The sequence below is a fragment of the Octodon degus genome, unplaced genomic scaffold (assembly GCF_000260255.1).
Source record: "Octodon degus isolate 3935 unplaced genomic scaffold, OctDeg1.0 scaffold00045, whole genome shotgun sequence".
Lineage (NCBI taxonomy): Eukaryota > Metazoa > Chordata > Mammalia > Rodentia > Octodontidae > Octodon > Octodon degus.
Genome location: NW_004524621.1, coordinates 8,650,181 through 8,668,895, shown reverse-complemented (window position 1 = coordinate 8,668,895; position 18,715 = coordinate 8,650,181). Strand labels below are relative to the sequence as shown.

The following is an 18,715-nucleotide window of genomic DNA, read 5'->3' as shown; positions in this document are numbered from 1 at the left end:
TCTAACATGGAGGCTCTTACGTGGATCCTTCAAGTATGGCTATCTGAAAAGATGAAATGGAATTCTCTATTGTTTATATTAATTTATAGATCTGACTAAAGCAAACTCAATGCCTTTTTTTCTCTACTAAACAAATCAGGCTAGTTTGTGAAATAGCCTTCCTACAAGCAGGATGGGAAGTTAAAATTTCAATTCTATGGTCTCTCTTGAAGTTAGGTGAAGGTGACAGACATATTTGATGGTGTATGCAATTTTGATACAGTAATCTCGCCTTTGGTCTATGCCCGTTGTTCCAGCTACCCGGGAAGCTGAAGTAGGATTGTGTTAGCCCAAGAGTCCTGGGCTACTGGGCACTAGGCCAGTTGGTGCCCCACTAAGTTTTTTGGCAACATGGTGATCTCCTGGTTGCCAAGGAGAGATGAAACAGCCCAGGTTGGAAACAAAATAGGTCTAACATCTTTAATAACAAGCACTTGTAGGTATTACACAGGAAGATTTTAGATAAAATCTGAACCATTTCTTATGTCATATTGAATAGGCAACAGTGGGGTCAGCAAAAGCAAAATTCTCAGTGCTTCCATTAACTCATGATTTCTGAGCTGACATCACTATCTCAACCGTCAACTATAAAGTGTAATGTCCTAGGGGTAACATGTACATCTGCTCATTCCTGGAGCAGAAGAGGCCATCCGAGTTCAGGAGCTTTCCTAGAATGGCATTCAGTTACTGTATAACTGTTTATTGATAGTGAATTTAGTGAGCTGGTATGTTTCAACCCTGAGTTGTTCTTATTTCTTTGAAGGAAATGAGTAGGCTGGCAGGGCAGATCCGAAGGTTGTATGGTTCAAACAAAAAGGCTGACAGACCCTTTTGGATCAGCCTCACTGGATTCACAACTGATAGTCCTCTCTATGAAGAATGTTTGAGGATGAACGATGGATTTTCTAGTTACCTGGTAAGAATCTTTTTGCATGTTACTTGAATTGTCTAAAGAGTAGTTGTGGGTAATGGTAATTTTAAAAAAAATTTTTTTATATTTTCATGTATCTCTTGCCCTCTCAATGTATGAGTTCAACATCCACAGATTTAACCATATTTTAAAAAAATATTTAGGCAAAAGTTGTATCTGTACTGTACATGTACAGGCTTTCTCTTGCTCATTGTTCCCTAAGCACAGCATTTACAGTGTATTAAATATCGTAGTTACCTGTGGGAGGGATGATTTAAAATGTAAAGGAGGGTATGCGTAGCTTACATGCAAGAGCTGTATTGTTTTCTATTTTCTATGGCTCTGGATGTCATAGGCGGTCCTGGGATGAGTCTCCCCATGTGTACTGAGTGATGACTATAATCTGTATATGTCTAGATTTTATCTTTTCATTTTGCAATCTAAAACCTCAGAACCTCATTTTATACATTAAATTTTTTGTCATCCTTCCACAGCATTGTCGAACTAATATTACCAGTATCTAGGCCTGTATTTTGTAACCTGTATAGTTTGTGCTAAACTGTACACTCCAGTAACACTTTTGGAAAACACCACAACTCCTTTCTCATTCTCAGTCATGCACTATTAAGAAACATAACTTCTGAAAGAAAAGAGTGTTTTCAGAAGTAGTACGGACTTAATATGAGTTGTAGCAAGTTTATTATTAAGGTACTTTTCAGATACTGCCTAGAATTTCATAAATGTAGTGATATACAAATAAGAGTTCAGTTCAGTTTCTAAGAAGTGTCCCAGCTACCCAGAAAATGCCCTTGTCTGGGTAGCTGGGACTGAGCTTTGTGGCCTGCTCTAGGGCGCATGGAGCCCGTGAGCATGAAGGGCACTTTGTGCATTGCTACACGACCACCTGTAGTTACTGCTCAACAGGCTGCTGTAGTGAGCCAGTTCCAGTTTATTTCTCTGTACTTTTTCATTGATTTCTGGGGCTAGCCAAATAGCTTAGTGGATTAAAGTGCCTGCAGGCAAGCACAGGGGCCCAGGGTTCAATCCCTGGGGCCTGCTGTGCTGCCCCTGAGGTAGGCTGAGATGGCAATTGAGACTGAGCATGGTGGCTTGTGCCTGTAATCCCAGCTCTTGGGAAGCTGTAAACAGGCAGATCACTATGAGTCTGATCTAGTAGTGAGACCCTGAACATCCTATAGACCTGTCCCTAAAATACAGGAAAAAAAAAAAGATTTCTGTACGGAAGCCCAGCAGACCCACTTCAGTGCCATGTGGCTTCCTTGCTTCCCTATCTTCCTGCTTCCCTTAGGCAATTCACTCCACTTTGAATTTTCCTTTTGTACGTGTCAGTCTTAGTGCTTTCCAGAAACCCAGCTCCAGCGTTCCCTCCGCCAGGTTATCTTGGTATCCTTACGTTTTCATCGGTGGTGCTGGTCCACCCTTCCTGTACCCTTGTAAGAGCCATATTCACTGCTTGTCTCAGAGGTTTGAATATCTTTGGCTCTCTATGTCTCCTTTTCTGACCAAGCACTTCCTGAACAGAAACCATCAGACATGCAATGCTTAGTACACCTAGAGCCAGGCCTAAAGATAACTAGATTCACAGTAACGACTTGTTAGTTGTGGATTATGTTTTAATTTCATTCTTATTACATTGGATTCTCTGCATTTTCTAGCTAGACATAACGGAAGAAGACTGCTTTAGTTTATTTCCTCTGGAAACCCTTGTGTATCTTACTCCCGACTCAGAACATGGTAGGTACATTTCTGTGCTTCCTGTAGCACTTTGTTCCTGGCCTTTGTTTCATTATTCCCTGTGGCAGAATTTGTTAAAGCCACTCCAGGAGTGTCAGAAGGTGAGAGGCTGAATGACAACCACACACCTTCTTCAGGCAGACACGTCACTGCGTGCTTGCCTGTGTCCTGCTGCATGCGCATTGCTGCACAGATTTAGGGTTTCCCTGCTCAGCTGGACTCAGGCCACTTTGCAGTGCAGTTTCCCTGGTCAGCTTCCCCTCTTGGTTCTGGGATCAAATATATATGCTTTTCAACAAAATGATCCATTTCACATTCTTTTCAAATTTATTAGTATTGAGTTGATTGTTAATTATTTCACACATTTGTGTGTAGTTTTAATTTTGTTTCCCCCTTTTTTTTTTCTTTTGTCTTTTTGAGACAGGGTCTCACTGCAGTTCAAGCTGGCCCTGAGGTCACTTTGTAGTCCAGGCTGGGCTCGAACTCACAGCAGTCCTCCTGCCTCAGCCTCCCAAGTACTGGGATTACAAGTTCTTGATGAAATATACCAACAGTTTGCCCATATTTTTGATCTTTCAGAGAATAAACTTTGGTTTCATTGAGGAAATCTATTATCTCTTTTTGTTAAGTTTCAACTTTTATTGTTAATTTTTTTTTACTTTTGCCTTCTTTGGATTTAAAAATTATGAAACATTTAATTTCAGTGGTTTTCATTTTTTTAATTAGCTCTTGAAGATGTTGATCAAAACAAAATTTATGTCCTTGGGGGACTTGTGGATGAAAGTATTCAAAAGGTAAGAACGTCTTTCAGCCCCAACATCTAGGTCTAGGACCCTGTGGCCCAGTGGTTAGGATTTGGAGCGCTCACTGCTGTAGCCCAGTTTCAGTTCCTGGTCAGGGAAGTCTTTCTTCTGCTGGGTGTAGGTAATGGTACATGCCTGTAATCCCAGGACTTGGGAAACTGAAGCAGAAGAATTGCTTTGAGTTTGAGGTCAGCCTGTGCTATATAGTGAATTCAAGGCCAGCCTGAACTACACGGCAAGACTGTCTCAAAAAGCAAAGAGAGAGAGAGTAGTGCTCATTTCTTTTATTTATTTATTTATTTATTTATTTATTTATTTATTTATTTTGGTGGAACCGGGGATTGAACTCAGGCCCTTGTGCTTGCCAGGCAAACGCTTATTCTACTGAGCCATCTCCCGGCTCCACGCTCATTTCTTTTAGTGAAGAAGCAATCTAGTGGTAATCATCTCATTCAGACTTGATCAAATGTCACTAGTAGTGATACAGAGTGCTTCCTAATGAGATAGACTCTCACCCTGCCCAAAAATGTTTCAGCTCAATATAACCATGAGGGAACAGGAGGTCTGGAAAGGGAGAGATTATGCAAGACAACTGGACTGCACTTGTAAAAGTTAATGGGATGAGAACTAAAACAGGGAAGGAGCTGTTTTAGATTACAAGAGATTTAACAAACAAACACACACAGTGGTACCCACCAGCAGTCCCAGCTGCTGGGGAGGCCAAAGCAAGGGGATTACTTGAGCCTTTACACTTGCAACATAGTGGGATCCCATCTCAATAAAGTAGTCCATAACTAATCAGTCATGTGCAGTATGTGAGCCTTGATTGGATTCTGGTTGGAAAGAAAGCTGTATGAAAGCTTTTTAAAGGGTAGTCGGGGGGAATTTGATTTATTGTTTTATTTATTTTGGTACCTCGCAACCCCATGCTTGCCAAGCAGGTGCTGTGCCACTGGACTATGTCCTCAGCCCAGTTTAGGGAGATTTTAATATAGGATCTATATTAGTCAATCATGTAGAACTATAGCTGAGTATCTTAGGAGGGAAAAGGGCTAAAGTTCATAAATGAAAGGACATTGACAAGCTAGAACAAGTAAAGTGCAAGAATGGCATTGTTCTCACATTCATGCAGAAGTATGTTGTGATGTCTGTAGCTAAGTCTTAGGTGGTTTGAGAAAACCTGCTTTTATGTACAGAGAGATGCAAATTTGATAAAATGTTAACAGGTAGTTGACAAGAGTATTGATTTTATTCTTTCAGCTTTTCTTAAGCTTGAAATATTTCAAAATAAAATGTTGGGAAGGGGAGACAGCTTTATTGCAGAGACAGACAAGTTACCCTGTCCATTGTCACCATTTTCCTGCAATAGGCATCAATTCCTCTATTTTGAGACAGTAAAATTGAAGGGTCACAAGCAACATATGATCTGTATTTGTGCAATTTTAACACAATCCTCTTTTATCAAATATTTAAATATTTAAACTGAATAAACTAGAAAGGCATGTGGTGTGGTATGAGCGAGCCCAATGTGGTGACACACACCTGTACTCCCAGCATTCAGGAGGTGAGGCAGGAGGATTGCCCTGAATTCAAGGCCAGTGTGTACTACATAATGAGACCCTGTCTCAGATTTTAAAAAGGAAGAAAGGGGCCGGGAAGATGGCTCAGTAGAATAAGTGCTTGCCTGGCAAGTGCAAGGACCTGAGTTCAATCCCCAGTTCTGAGGAAAAAAAAAAAAAAGGAAGAAAGGAAAGAGGAAAGCAGGCAGATATTTGTTTTTTGTTTGTTGTTTTTTTTAAGCTGGGGATATTGGCTTTTTCACAGAAGTACACTAAGAAAGTATTTAAGTAGTCATTTTTATCTTTAATGAGCATAGAAAACAAGCTAATACTGTAAGCTCTTAGCTTCCACAGTAGCTAACTTTGAATTCTGTACTATATGAAGAGTGATTATAAAGCAGTAAGGCATTTCTTAAAAGCAAATATATCAGAGGTTGTCTATGCAGAGGAGTATTACCTTTCAGTGTAGTCCTTTTTAGTAGTCATGGCCTTATTCCATCTGAATTACATCTTAAAACATTTTTGGAAGTTCCTGGGATTCTGTTTCATGTGAGTCTGATAGGTAGATCATCCAGTTTCAGAACAAAGAAGGCACTTGCCCTCCTTTGCACTATTGTTTTTGGTTAGATCATGCTAAATGGTGGCCAGATAGTAATAGTTTCATAAATGAAAGGACATTGACAAGCTAGAACAAGTTCGGAAGAGTTGACCTGAATGATGAAGTGCTCAAGTCATACAGAAGAGTTGACAATTAATCTTTCAGTATGGAGACAAGAGCATTCGTAGGGCTGTGCTCACATCTCCATGAATGTAAATAGCATCTCATGGAAGGGCCCTTTTAATTCTTACTGTGGCCCTGGGATTATAACTACGTGAATTCATGGCAGTCTTAAGAGAAAACAGTTTGGCTCAGTATTAAAAAGAACTTCCTCCCACTCGGTACTGTTGGTTTGGAATGGATCATCACAGCATGCACAAACCCATGTCACAGTAGTTGGCCATGAAGTGATCAGCTGACCCTTGGGAGAGATCAGAGACAAACACTAGTTAGTGGTTGAATTGAAACAGGTAACAGGTATTGAGGCCTCTCTAAACCCACGTTTATTATCCCAATGACCTACACCTTTCTCTTTAATCCTGAAATCTTAAAAGGTAAATCAGAGTTATACATTATAAAAATTGTACATGGATATATATTCTCATGGTAATAGGCAAATAATAAGAATCCCTATTCATCTCTATGGCAGTTTTCATATGTAATCACCAACAAACATACTAAGAATAAGTAGTTTATGGAACTGGAAGGAAATGCAGATAATGCAGAGTAGTTATGCTCAGTAGGAAATGATTCGTGTAACACCACCTCACTTTTTGGGCACTGTTTTCCCACAAACTTTCATAATCTAATATCTTCCCTGCACATTTTACAAGGTGCTAAATACAATTTAAATTCCAGCTAATGACTCAGGGGCATCTTATGCAGAGTTAATGTTTCTTTATAGCAGCATTCTTTGAGGTTTTCTGACTCCTTTTTGCAGTTTTCTTCCTTTTAGTTGGGCTGTTGTTTTTCACACCTGTCTTACTCTTCTCTGAGACACAGTACCTGACACACAAGTTAAAAGGGGAAAGGTTTATTTCAGCTCAGTTTGTACAGGTTTCAGTGTCTAGACAGCTGGCTCCCGGGCACAGTAGCCTGACAGGGACATCAGAGAGGAGAAACGGTTCGTGACAAGGAGAGAGCAGGGAAGCAGCAGCAGCAGCAGTGAGCCTACCTTTCCCCTTTATCCCACACAGACTACAAACCTTTTGGGTCATGCCACCCACATCCAGTGTGGAGCTTATTTTCAATAAATCCATTCAGCCACACCCAGAACTATGCTAATTCAAGTCAGTGTACTAGTTTCATATCACACACCCTTAATCCCAGTGTCCTGCGCCCTAGATCCAGCCAACTACAAAAGCTCAACCTATGAGTGCATGAGGCTTTGTGGGGACATCTAGATACAAGATATAACAATACTGTAGCGTTGCTTTGTTGCCTATTTGCACCATTCTTAAATACCTTTTCTTTAACTTGCCTCTACCAATTGGTTATGAACTTAAAATACCATATAGTCAGAATTGGTCTGAGTTAGAGCTGGGAGTGTTCTCTGATTGGCTAGCCTGCCTTGGCTTCTTCATGCTACATTTAGCTGTGGCTGTGCCTTTTGCTTTTCAGAGTATGAAAGTTTGTGGGAAAACTGCCCAAAAAGTGAGGTGTTGTTACACATGTCATTTCCTACTGAGGATAACTACTCATTATCTGCATTTTCTTCCAGTTTCATAAGCTATTAATTCTTAGTATGTTTGTTGGTGATTACATAAAACTGGTGTAGTGATCAATGGGGATTCTTATTTGCTCTGTTTATTACCATGAGAATATATATCCATGTATGATTTTTATAATAAATGTATTTAATTCTGATTTACAGAAAGTGACATTGCAAAAAGCCCAGGAACACTCTGTCAAGACAGCCCGTTTGCCAATCCAGGAATACATGGTCAGGCGCCAAAATGAGAAAAACTATCATTCAGAGATACTGTCCATCAATCAAGGTACTACTCACATGGCCTACACCCAGCTTGCATTAAATGTGTTCAGGTGTAAGTGCCCCTTCCATTAGTAACTTGTGACTAATACACCTGGGTTTTATTACAGGCACTTTGTGGCATATATTCTGGCCCCTAAGAGGCAGTCATTTTCCTCCTGGTCCTCAACTGTTAAAAGTAATTGAAATTGTCTCTTTCCCAGAATCCCTCTTTTACCCGATTGACCTGTGCATTCTTGTATGTTCAGGATTCAGTTCAGGAGCATCCTAATTGGCTTCCCTCTCCTGTTAGGCCATCAGGGCCCCTCCCTTGTGTTCCCATGGTACTGGTCCTTTGGTTTACAGTGTTGTCCATTCACAAGCCTGTTACCTTCCAGTGTAGGCTTAAGTCCTTATGAGCAGGCAGAGCTGTGTCACTGCTTTGGTCCTCCCAAAACCAAGTACCCTATGTGATGTAGTACAGTATTTCACTTTTTCTTACTAGGCATTTACTAGCTCTTTCCTAATGGTCATTTTGTTTTGTGTTTACCTTTTAAGTTTTTGATATCCTGTCCACTTACTTTGATACTCACAACTGGCCTGAAGCACTGAAGAAAGGAGTTTCTCCAGGAAAAGGCTATGTTCTGTGGAATTCAGACGAATAATAGCAGCCTGAAATGTTTTCACCAAAGAAAACTGTGGTCATGACACACAACTTGCCTCTTCTTGACCTCCTTGGATCTTTATAGGATAAGTCACCAGTGGCAAGGACCGTATTTTAGGCTTTTGTATCACCTGTCTCGCAGGAGGTGCCCTGATAAGTTTGTATAACAAGGAATTATCCCTAAAACTACCTGGCTTTGGGAATATTAATTCATCTTTTGTATCTATTTCTGAAAAACCTGCTTTAGAGATTGTGTAATAATTCAATATTATGTCAAGAGTTTAATTTTCACTAAACTGGCATGAACTTATGGGATTCTAGGATGGCGAGATAGCCCAGCAGACTAAAATGCCTGCTTAGGCAAGCTTAGGGACCACACATCGATCCCCAGCACCACATGCCATGCCTGCCCACACCCAGGGCTGGCTGAGCCGGCCAGAGTCTGGACCTGGCATAGTGGCACTCTCAGGTAATCCCAGCACTGGGGAAGCTGAAAGCAGGAGGATCACCAGGAGGAGCTGCGTAGTGAGGCCCTACAACAACAAAAAAATTGTGTGATTCTGTCCTTGTCCTCTTAAGTAAATATGTTGATTTTTTTCCCAGCTCAGTAACATGCTGCACATAAGCTTTGGAAAATCAGGCCAGCCCCTCCCTAGTGAGCCCTCACGGCCCTTGTTTCCTCCCATGGCTCATACCCTCTTTACCTGGTTCTGGGTGTACATGTGCAAGGCTTCTCTCTTCTAGTGTGTATGAGTACCTTTGTATCCTGAACTTGCACACACAAGATTATTCATACATATTTGTAATTAACAGAGAAACTCAAAAGCAGAAAGACATGTAAACCTAATCTACCTCTCACTATACAAACTTTATTATTACATATTTCTTGTATCTTACAGTTTCTTCAGTTATGTCTACCACTTTTGAGTTAATTGACCTACTAGTTTAGCTATTAGCAAATTTAGAAAATGCATTCTACATCACAGAAGAACCAAAAAGTTACCTCTGCTCTACCTTCTACCCCTTTACCACTGAATCCCTCAGGAACTATGATCACGTGATAAATTATATCAATATTTTCATTACTTAAAAACAAGCCAGGCTTCAGAAAACCTTTTGAATATAGTTTATTCATTTTTAACATACTGAGTTTTATAATCTCTTTCATCCCAAATGGACTCCAGGGGAGTCTAGAACTCAGTCTGAGGCCTATGACCCCAAACCACGTAACTTTTCTCATCTGCCCCAGTCTCCATTTTTACTTATAAAGGCTTTGTTACTATACCAAATAGTATTACACACCTTTCTCATTGATTCAAAACGCAAGCAAATAGTTTTTATTTGGCTTTTAAGACACTTTTAGCAAAATAAGACTTGGCCAGACTTGGATTCATAATCCTGATCATTTGTGTTAATTAGGTAACAACAACAAAAAAACTAAATATATTCAAAGTATCCTATACTATGAAAATACAGTGTTACTGAGTTTTTAATAATTATGAGAAATGTGTTGTAAAATGTTCAAAGTATATTGCAAAAGATACTCTGTAGTTCCAATCGGAAAAGTTCAACACACATATATGTACTGGTTAAAAGTACAGACCCAGTGAATTCTGTGCCTGAGTCTCTTCAACCGAGGAAAAGTCTCTTGTAGCCATACTAGCTTTGCAGTTAATGGAATCATTAACTGCTACATACTCTTATTATATAAGGGGTTACAGGCGATTTGTTTTGTACTTTTATATATTCTACATTTCCTTTGGGAAACATCACTAGTGTAATCAGAAAAGAACTTTTAATGCTGACTTCCAGATCATAATAGAAGCTGCAACTGTTACCTTCCAATAAGTGAACTGTATTGTTTTAGTAAACTATTACATAAAACAAAAGTTACAATTTTAGGATTTTCTTACAAGAACATGAGTGAAAACCAGTACTTTTCTTATAAAAATATTTTATTTAACACTCTTGGGCAATACGTACATTCACATCTTGCCTGCTTAAGATTTAGTAGGAGAGGTTCACCTGAAAAGTTTTCCTGGGAAACCCAGTTTCTTGGTTCAACTGACTCATTAAAGAAGTTCACATTTATCAACTTTCTGCCAATCTGGCAAAGATCTGTTTTCTTTGGTCTGCTGTCATGTGTTCACAAGCTTCCAAAATGTTTGCCAAAATTAAAGTCTGTTGAATAGTCTTTGCTTTAACCCATATTCTTCCATTCATTCCAAATACAATCTCTAGTGGATAGAGTTTTCCCACTTCCTGTATGATTTCACAATCTGGCGCCAACAACCTGGTGAGGAAGAAGAAAGAAAATGAAATGCAGTGATGTGGTGGGCTGGGTGCTGGCTCTTAAGACACTTCTCTGGGCAGCTCTCCATAGTTCTAAGAAAATATGGTGACACTGCTGCCCCCCATTTGTTTCTAACCTACATTTCTTCCATAAAACTTTTATTACAGTACTAAGAAAACATGTTAAACTTACTTTCCTGATGATGTAAGTTACTACCTGGTATTAAACTTAGTACCTGAAGAGGAATATTGGCTCTTTGGAACCACAGGGTGCTGCTCAGTTAATAACATGCCTTTCTAATGTTGCAGACATATTCTCCAAATCTGCAAAATTGGTAGGAAGGAAAGGTCTAAAAGCTAGCACTGAACTTTAATAGCTGTACAGGTAAAACCCTGTAATGACACAGCTTTGGGAAAGGTCTAAACACCTGACACAGGGCTGGGGAGAGAGCTCAGTTGAATAAGCACTTGCCTGCCAAGCACAAGGTCTTGAGTTCAATCCCCGATACCGCAAAGCAAAAAAAAAAAAAAAAACAAAACACCTGACAATGTATTTAGTGGGAGCCATTAAAGCTGCCAGGGTAGAGTAGCAGAAGCCTTGGGTAAGTGTCTGCATAAACTTAAGCATCACATCCATCTAGCTGCATTTGGCCACCATTAGAGAAATCTGATTAATCTGTACAAGTGCTGACTGCATCCATATTCAAATGACTTAGAAGAAAAGCTAGCTCTTACACTAGGTAGAGGAGAAAGGAAAGGAACAGTAGGAATTTAAAGAAGTAGCAACCCAGACACTACACCAACATCAGAAACATCACATCTAACTTGGACATAGTAAGGGACGAGGCTATAGTCATGAGCTTACAAATATGCTAAAATTAGCATTTTTAAACTTACACAGAAAAAATGTTATTTTTAATGAACTTTGAAGAGAAATTAGATGCTGTTAATGAACAATCCAAATCCCAAAGAGTCATCAGCTTTCCAAGTAGGTACAGTAATTATAAAAGAAGGCAGACAAGCTAGTAGGCACCAGGACTTACTTTCTAATCAAGCCTAATGTCACTTTAAAGAGAAGTCCATCCTGTCCAATTACACCCATTCCATTGGCTCTTCCACAGCTGTCAATGCAGACCATCTCTGGTTCCATATCTTTATTAGCAACCACAAACTGGCCATAGATGAGGTCTCCAACCTACAGTTATTTTATTAAAAGAAAGTTATTTTACTAATTTTTCTTTTAAACAAAAAGGTTTCTATGTACAGGTGTTTTTCCTAAACTAAAACCTCAGCATTCAAGTTTAATTGCAGTCTGGGCACTCTGCAATGAACAAGTAGGTTTTCAGTTTGTCACTTAGACCCTCAAAGGCTGGCCATCACTGGACTACATGCTAAAATTCTACTTTGGAGTTAATACATGTAACTGTTCCAAAACCCACCAGAAAATCCTTAGACTAGGAGCTACATTAAGGCCAAAGAAACAGCCTCCAAGATTAAACTAAAATCCATGTGTCGTTAAACATTTAAATTAATTAAAATTCGATTATGTAAAATTCAGTTTCCCATTACACTGGTCACATTTCAAGTGCTGGACAGCTACATGTAACTAATGGCTAGCATATTAATCAGTGCAGATATAAAACATTTTTAAAAGTCACAGGGCCAGCCAGATAGCTCAGCACACTAAAGCGTCTGCTTAGGCACAGTGCAGCAGCCAAGGTTCAATCCCCAGCATGCAGTGCTGGCCCTGTCCTCGGTGATTGAGACTGGGCGTAGTGGCACGCACCTGTAATACCAGTGCTTGGGAGGCTAAAAACAGGAGAATCACTGCGAGTTCAATCTATGTAGTGAGACCCTGTAGAACCTGTACTAAATACAAAAAAAAAAAGTTCTCTTATAAATATTCCTAGTCTAGATAATTACAGAATTACAAAGGGAACTTGCAGAATGCAATTATTCAAAACCAAATGGAAAAACTGTAACTTTCTGATAACAATGCAATTATTCAAAACCAAATGGAACAACTGTAACTTATTGATACTTTAAAATTTCAGAGTTGAACTTCAAAATAATGAAACTAAAGAAATGGTATGGGAATTTATTGTTTACTTAAGCAAAACACTTATTAAGTACCTACTGTTTGTTGGTAACTAGGAATTAGGAACAAAATCACTTTCTGTGTTTGAAGCATCTTAAACAATAGTAGGAATGTACATGTAAACAAATTTCATTTAAGGCTACATCCAGTAAAGGGTACAGCAAAGATACAATACTGACAATTAGACATGGCTTTACAGTGGTAATTTAAGTTGGACTTCAAAGGATAAGCATATGTTCCGCAGGGTCAGAAGGAGATGGTATAATCCAGGTAAAGGGAACAGCATGAACAAAAGCCCAAAGGCAGGAAATGAGTGCAGTGGTATTTGGTACGGTTTGAAGGATATAATTATGGGTAAGAGAAGACCCTTAAGTGTAATACCAAACATTTTGTAGGTTTTAAGGAATTTTTTCTTTTGAGAAAGTAGGGGCTGGGGAGATGGCTCCATAGAATAAGTGCTTCCCTGGTAAGCACAAGGGTCTGAGCTTAATCCCTTGTTCCGGGAAAAAAAAAAAAAAAAAGGAGAGTGAATGTGTGGGGATGTCAGGATGGAAAGGTAAAAATATGGAGGCAGGGGTGTTTATGAAATCTTTGAGTCCTGTCAAGAAGGAGCTAAAACTTCAATCTGCTAGGCAGAGATAAAGGAATAGACATACAAAAGATCAGAGACAGATCACATAGGATAAAAATAGAATTTTTTTTTAAAAAAAAGGATTAAATAAAGATTAGATTAAATAAAGACCTGTGAGGAAGGAAAACAGGTGAAGCAGCACCCAAAGGCTTAGGAAGGCAGAAAGAATATAGCTACACACCTTCAAAGCCCAAATTAAAAAATCTGTGGTAACATGATTACTCTTCTGTTAGTCCCAAGAACCTATAACCAAGATGGACAGATGCTAACAATGACAATATACAATATTTTGTCCCACTGCCCTAAGACTATGGGTCTTCTGCAACAGATAAAACACACGTTCAACTCTGGAGAGATAAAACATCCCAAAAGCTAATGCAGCTAATGTATGTGGCTGTGGCTTTGGAGCTGGAGCATCCAGGGAACTCTTGAAGCATGGTGCCATTAAACAAATGTCCAGGGGCCGGGGAGATGGCTCAGTGGAATAAGCGCTTCCTTGGCAAGCGCAAGGACCTGAGTTCAATCCCCGGTTCCGCAAAAAAAAAAAAAAAAAAAAAATGTCCAGAGATCATTCTGCAGAGCTAGCCAAGTAGTTCACATTATGGAGACAATTTGGGAGAGACGTCTGGATGAGCTGAATGTTCTGGGAAATGGCTTTTTTCTTTCTTTTTTAATGTTTACACCAAAGGCTCCTATCATTACCTGCACATTTGGTCTGTTTCTTTTAGTTGCACCTTCAAATGCCAAGTAAGACAAAGAAGCTGGCTCACTCCCTCCAACATCAACTTTAAATATATCTCCAGACTTGGCTGTCACTATGCCAATCACGTGGTCTCCTTTCACTGGTACATACTACAAATGAAAACAATGAGAAAAGTCATTGACATATCATTGGAAATTGCCTTTCACATGTCCTTAGTAGTTGTTTCACTGTCATTTAAGAGATGTTTAGAAAATATTTTTCAAGTTTACAAACTAACAAACCTTAAAAGAAATATGGTATGTCACTTACATGAACCCTCAAATTTGCAAATGCCACTTTGTTGGTTTTGAGGTTCAGTCTTGGTGACAGTCTAGTCTCCCAATTCCTACCAAGAAATCCTCCCACCTCTGTCTCCAGAGCACTGTAATTGGGACCGGAGCACAACACTGGGCCGACCTTTTAGCTGCTAGCAACAGTCTTAATCTGAACAAGTATCTCATTTTTCTTCGATATCCTTTCCAGTAAATCTCCAATCTCTGTTGCACATAAATCCAGTACACTTCGATATCCTTTCCAGTAAATCTCCAATCTCTGTTGCACATAAATCCAGTACACAAGGATCCTTACTAAACCCAAGGCAGTCCATTCCATTCTTACACATTTTTTTTTCTATGTGAACGTTCTTAACCATTCAAAAAGAATTTAACTCTTGGTGATTTCCACTCACTGCTACTGACTCTGCCTTCTGGGACTCCCAACACCCATGCCTGCCACTTCCTGGCGTTTTGGATTCTGAGGATAACCATGACTCAAGATCTCCAGGAGCCTTTTTCCCCTGGTCGCTCTCCTCGGACTTTTCCACACAAGAATACGGTGGCACTAGACTAGCCTTAAAGAGGCTGGAAGGTCCCAAACGGGCTTCCTTTGAGAAGTTTCCCAGAACCCCTCCCAAGTCTCAACTCACCCGCTTCTGCTGCGAGTCCACCCAGTAAATGCCGCCACTGCTGCCACAGCCAGGTTCCTTGTGACGAAGGCGGCCACACTTGGTGACCAGTAGTCGGTCGCCGCAACGCCGCAAGCCAGGGCCGCACACAACGCGCAATCGCGAGCGCACCCCGGCGTTCAGGCGCAAGGGTCGCTCCCCCGCAACGCCAGGGCCGTCGGTTTCTTCCTGCTCGGGCAGCAGCAGCTCCTCGCCCGGGAGCACCACCTGACCTAGCACGGTGCGCGCCGCCCGCGGCCTGCAGCCCGCCAGAGACTCTGAGGCGACTAGCCCGCGTTCAGCCATTGTGAGCCCCGCGCGCACTTCCGGCGCCTAGCTTCCGCTTCCGGCCCCGCGTCCAGTAGTCTGCCTTCGGAGACTTCCGCTTCCGGTAGTTGTGAACCTCGGGCCTTGCGCCTGAGTGTGAAACCCACTTGCGGTTCCACTGCGGGTCCCCGTGCGCTCTGGTTAGCAGTGATTGTGTCTTGGGCGTTCATTCATATTCCAGGATATCTGCGGGGCGGTGTGAGAAACGCCCGGAGCGAGTAGATTAAGGACCCTCCCCGGTGCGGCGGCTCCGAAGCTCACCACGGGATCCTTCCTGAAGAGATCCGTGAGAACTCAGCTTTGGAAATGGAACCTCGGCGGGGCTCAGAGGCCCGCGCTCCTCCTTCCACCTCAGAAGGGTGGTTAACTCTACCCAAGGTTTTGTTTTTGTTTTTTTTCTGTTAAAAACAAAACAAAACTTTATTAGTCTCGGCTGGAAAAGATACCTATTTTCATTGTAGACAATGTGAAGGACATAGAGGGAAATAAATGTTATTTGTTCTTGCTGTTGTCCCTTGGTATGCTGCCATGTGTAGTTGTGGCACGAAATAAATACTTCACAGATAGGACTCGTGTATATTTCTGTAAAGGGTTAACAGAATTCTGTGCCTTAACTGTGGGAAATTATTTTTTAAAAAACCTTGTGCTTCCTGTTACCTACTTTAAGACATGTATTCTCCCTCTGGGCTCAAGGCTGTTGAACAATAGTTAACTGTTTCTTGTCAAGGCAGCAAACTCCCTCCCTAACCATCTCCTGTAACATAGTCAGCTTAAGATGTATCTTGTAAAATATGTACTTATCACTAAGCTATGAAAGATCTTTAGTTACAGTTTGCAGCTGTGTCAAATGAATGTAGTCTTCTGTTGTTCTGTGCTAGATAACAAATTCGCTTACCAAACTGGATGTGATTTCTGTTATAAATACCCCCCTGCTACCTACATTTGATTGCCAGTCAGCCTTGTCCCGCGTGAGAAGTGACTGACGGACTTGAGCTCAGTAAACAAAAGGCTCTATTCAAATTTCTTATTTGGCTGATCTGGTTCCTATGCTGAGTGACCCCTAACAGTTTCTCCCTAAATTTTGCCCACTGCAAACTTCTGTAATTACATGCACCTTTTCATATACATGAGCTATCTCTACTTCGCTTGAGAAAGTAACTCGAACAAATCCTTGATGTTACTTCTGTAGCACATTTTAGCTGCCCGCATGAGAAAACACTGAATCCCAAATCCACAGTTGAAGTACTTCAGACCCTCCAGCCTATTTTTGTATTCTTACTTGACATCACCATTTTCCCCATCAACTTCTAATTGTTCAGTTCTAGTTGTCTTCTTTCTACTGGAGTTTGATCAGTTCTCCAGTAATAGTAAAGGCTGGAAAGCGGGAGGGTATGAGTAACCAATGTCTTTTTTAACTCCCCTCCATGTCTACTGCCCATCTCTTTGCTTGCCAAGTGGGAAAAAAAAAAAAAAAAAATGGGGATGGTTAATGCGTGCCTTTACTAACATGACTCGAATTTGTCGAGATGCTGGCAAGCCATTTTCCCCAACATTAAGAGACCAACTGAGATACAACATTTGTTTTGCAATCAGATTGTTGAAATAATTTCTTGGTTAGTCTCCCGGGCAGGAGTGGTGGCCCCCATGGGCAGAGATGATATCAAATTGTAGTTCTCTCTTCCCCATTCTAATCCAGCTCCACAGGGCCTGGAACAAGAAAGTATTACATTCAATGAGGAAGCCAAGCTCCTTTGGGGCTGGCTCAAGGCTACAGCTAAGAGAGTTCAATGACTAGATGAAGCAAGAGTTAATGGGGGCCAGGGAGATGGCTCAGTAGAATAAGCGCTTGGCCTGGCAAGCGCAAGGGTCTGAGTTCAATCCCCAGTTCCGCCAAAAAAAAGAGTTAAGTCCTCTGTCGTTTAGAACCCGCCAGGTCATAATGGAGTCTGTGAAGAAGCTGGGGCCAGATCTGACGATGGAACCCTATCAGGCTCACCCTCCTTTGGGGGAGGCATGTAGCAACCAGTCCAGTTTGCTCTCAGGAGAATACAGTACAGGAAATCCAAATAGTACATGCCCAGCGTAGGCTGCCATGTTGGTGCTTTACTCCTTGGTTGGTGTCTTGCACCTCTGGTATGTGTGAGTGTCTGGGTGACTGGAACCCGAGAGCCCAGCTCCGCGTGCCACCTTGGACTTTGCATGGAGCTTGATCCTAAAGCCTCTTGAGTTTGTGGTCCTGGAGTCACATTTAGGAACCAGGCATGCTGCCTTTCCTGGTTGTAAAAGTGACCACGGGTGATTGAAGGATAAAGAATCTGGTAACCAGATTCCTCCTCAGTCTAGCAAGTGGGAGTTTCCCTTGGATGGCCTAGAGCAACCAGGCCCATTCTCTTGAAGTCAATGCAGTTGATGTGCCTCTGGCCTCAGTCATCGCATAGCTAGGTATTCCCCATGAGGAAATTTCCAAAATGGCTTTCAGAAAGGCTGGACCTAACCAAGGCCCTTCAGACTCCCAGAAATTATACTTTAGAGTGACCAGAGAGATAGCTCAGTGGAATAAGTGCTTACTTGGTGAGTGCAAGGTCCTGAGTTCGATCCCCGGTACCACCAAAAATAAATAAATAAAAATTATACTTTAGAAATGATTGCTACTTTAGCAGTTGAAAAGATGACAGCACACAAGAATTCCTTATTTCTAGCCTGAGGGAAACTTCAGTCTTTCAAAATCAAGTATGAATTTAGTGGTGGATTTTTCACAGGTGTTCTACATCCAGTGAAGGAAGTTCATACATAATGTTAGTTTATAGAGTTGGTTTAAAAAAAAAAATCATGACAGGATGACAGGCTTTGTCAAATCTTTTGTTTGCATATACTGAGATGTTAAATGAATTACTTAAAAATTTTTATGAAGGTCCAATGAAGCCATCTGGGCCTGGCCAAACTCCATCTTATCGAAGAGAATAGGAAAGCCTAAGTGTTATGGTTTTTATTTCAAATGTCCTGCAAAAGTTTCAGTTTACAAAAATGGTGTTTTTGAAAGGTGTGTGCATCATGGAGGTGCTATATTCATCAGTGGAATAATCAGGGTGCACAACACAAGTGCTCATCTCATGAACAGGAAGTTGAAAGAGGGGAAGAAACCAGGGTCCCACAGTCTCCTCCAAGAGCATGGCCTTCAATAACTGAAGGCTATTCCTGCAGACCCCACTGCTTAGGGATTATGTGACCTCCCAGTAGCCCCACCCTGAGGACCAGACCTCCAACACGTGGGCCATAGACATCTAAAATCAAAACAGTAGCAGTGTTTTGAAATACAGCAAAGCATTCATGGACCTAAATGTTTTAAAAGGTTAGCTCTTCTTGTGTGTCTGTCAAACCTTCCCCA

At 41.0% G+C, this 18,715-nt stretch overlaps 2 protein-coding genes across 3 annotated transcripts in view; one reads left to right on the top strand and one right to left on the bottom strand.

Annotated features, from left to right (window-relative positions):
• Positions 1-8,694, top strand: part of Trmt10b (tRNA methyltransferase 10B) — an 18,092-nt gene extending 9,398 nt beyond the window's left edge. Inside the window, exons 4-8 of the mRNA XM_023716044.1 lie at positions 803-955; positions 2,626-2,704; positions 3,431-3,498; positions 7,538-7,661; positions 8,192-8,694. Coding sequence (XP_023571812.1) covers positions 803-955; positions 2,626-2,704; positions 3,431-3,498; positions 7,538-7,661; positions 8,192-8,298 — 531 coding nt within the window. The 3' untranslated portion in view covers positions 8,299-8,694. The remainder of the gene's footprint in view (positions 1-802; positions 956-2,625; positions 2,705-3,430; positions 3,499-7,537; positions 7,662-8,191) is intronic.
• Exosc3 (exosome component 3) overlaps positions 1-16,195 on the bottom strand; it is a 20,006-nt gene extending 3,811 nt beyond the window's left edge. The window contains exons 1-5 of one of the 2 annotated variants that reach the window (XM_004631829.2): positions 14,986-16,195; positions 14,021-14,170; positions 11,633-11,784; positions 9,162-10,590; positions 3,881-3,914 (exon numbers count right to left, since the gene is read on the bottom strand). In XM_004631829.2, coding sequence (XP_004631886.1) covers positions 10,389-10,590; positions 11,633-11,784; positions 14,021-14,170; positions 14,986-15,309 — 828 coding nt within the window. In that variant the 5' untranslated portion in view covers positions 15,310-16,195 and the 3' untranslated portion in view covers positions 3,881-3,914; positions 9,162-10,388. Of the gene's footprint in view, positions 1-3,880; positions 3,915-9,161; positions 10,591-11,632; positions 11,785-14,020; positions 14,171-14,985 lie in introns of those variants that run through there. The other variant, XM_023716043.1, reaches the window with a different exon arrangement.
• Between the last annotated feature and the right edge of the window lie 2,520 nt (positions 16,196-18,715).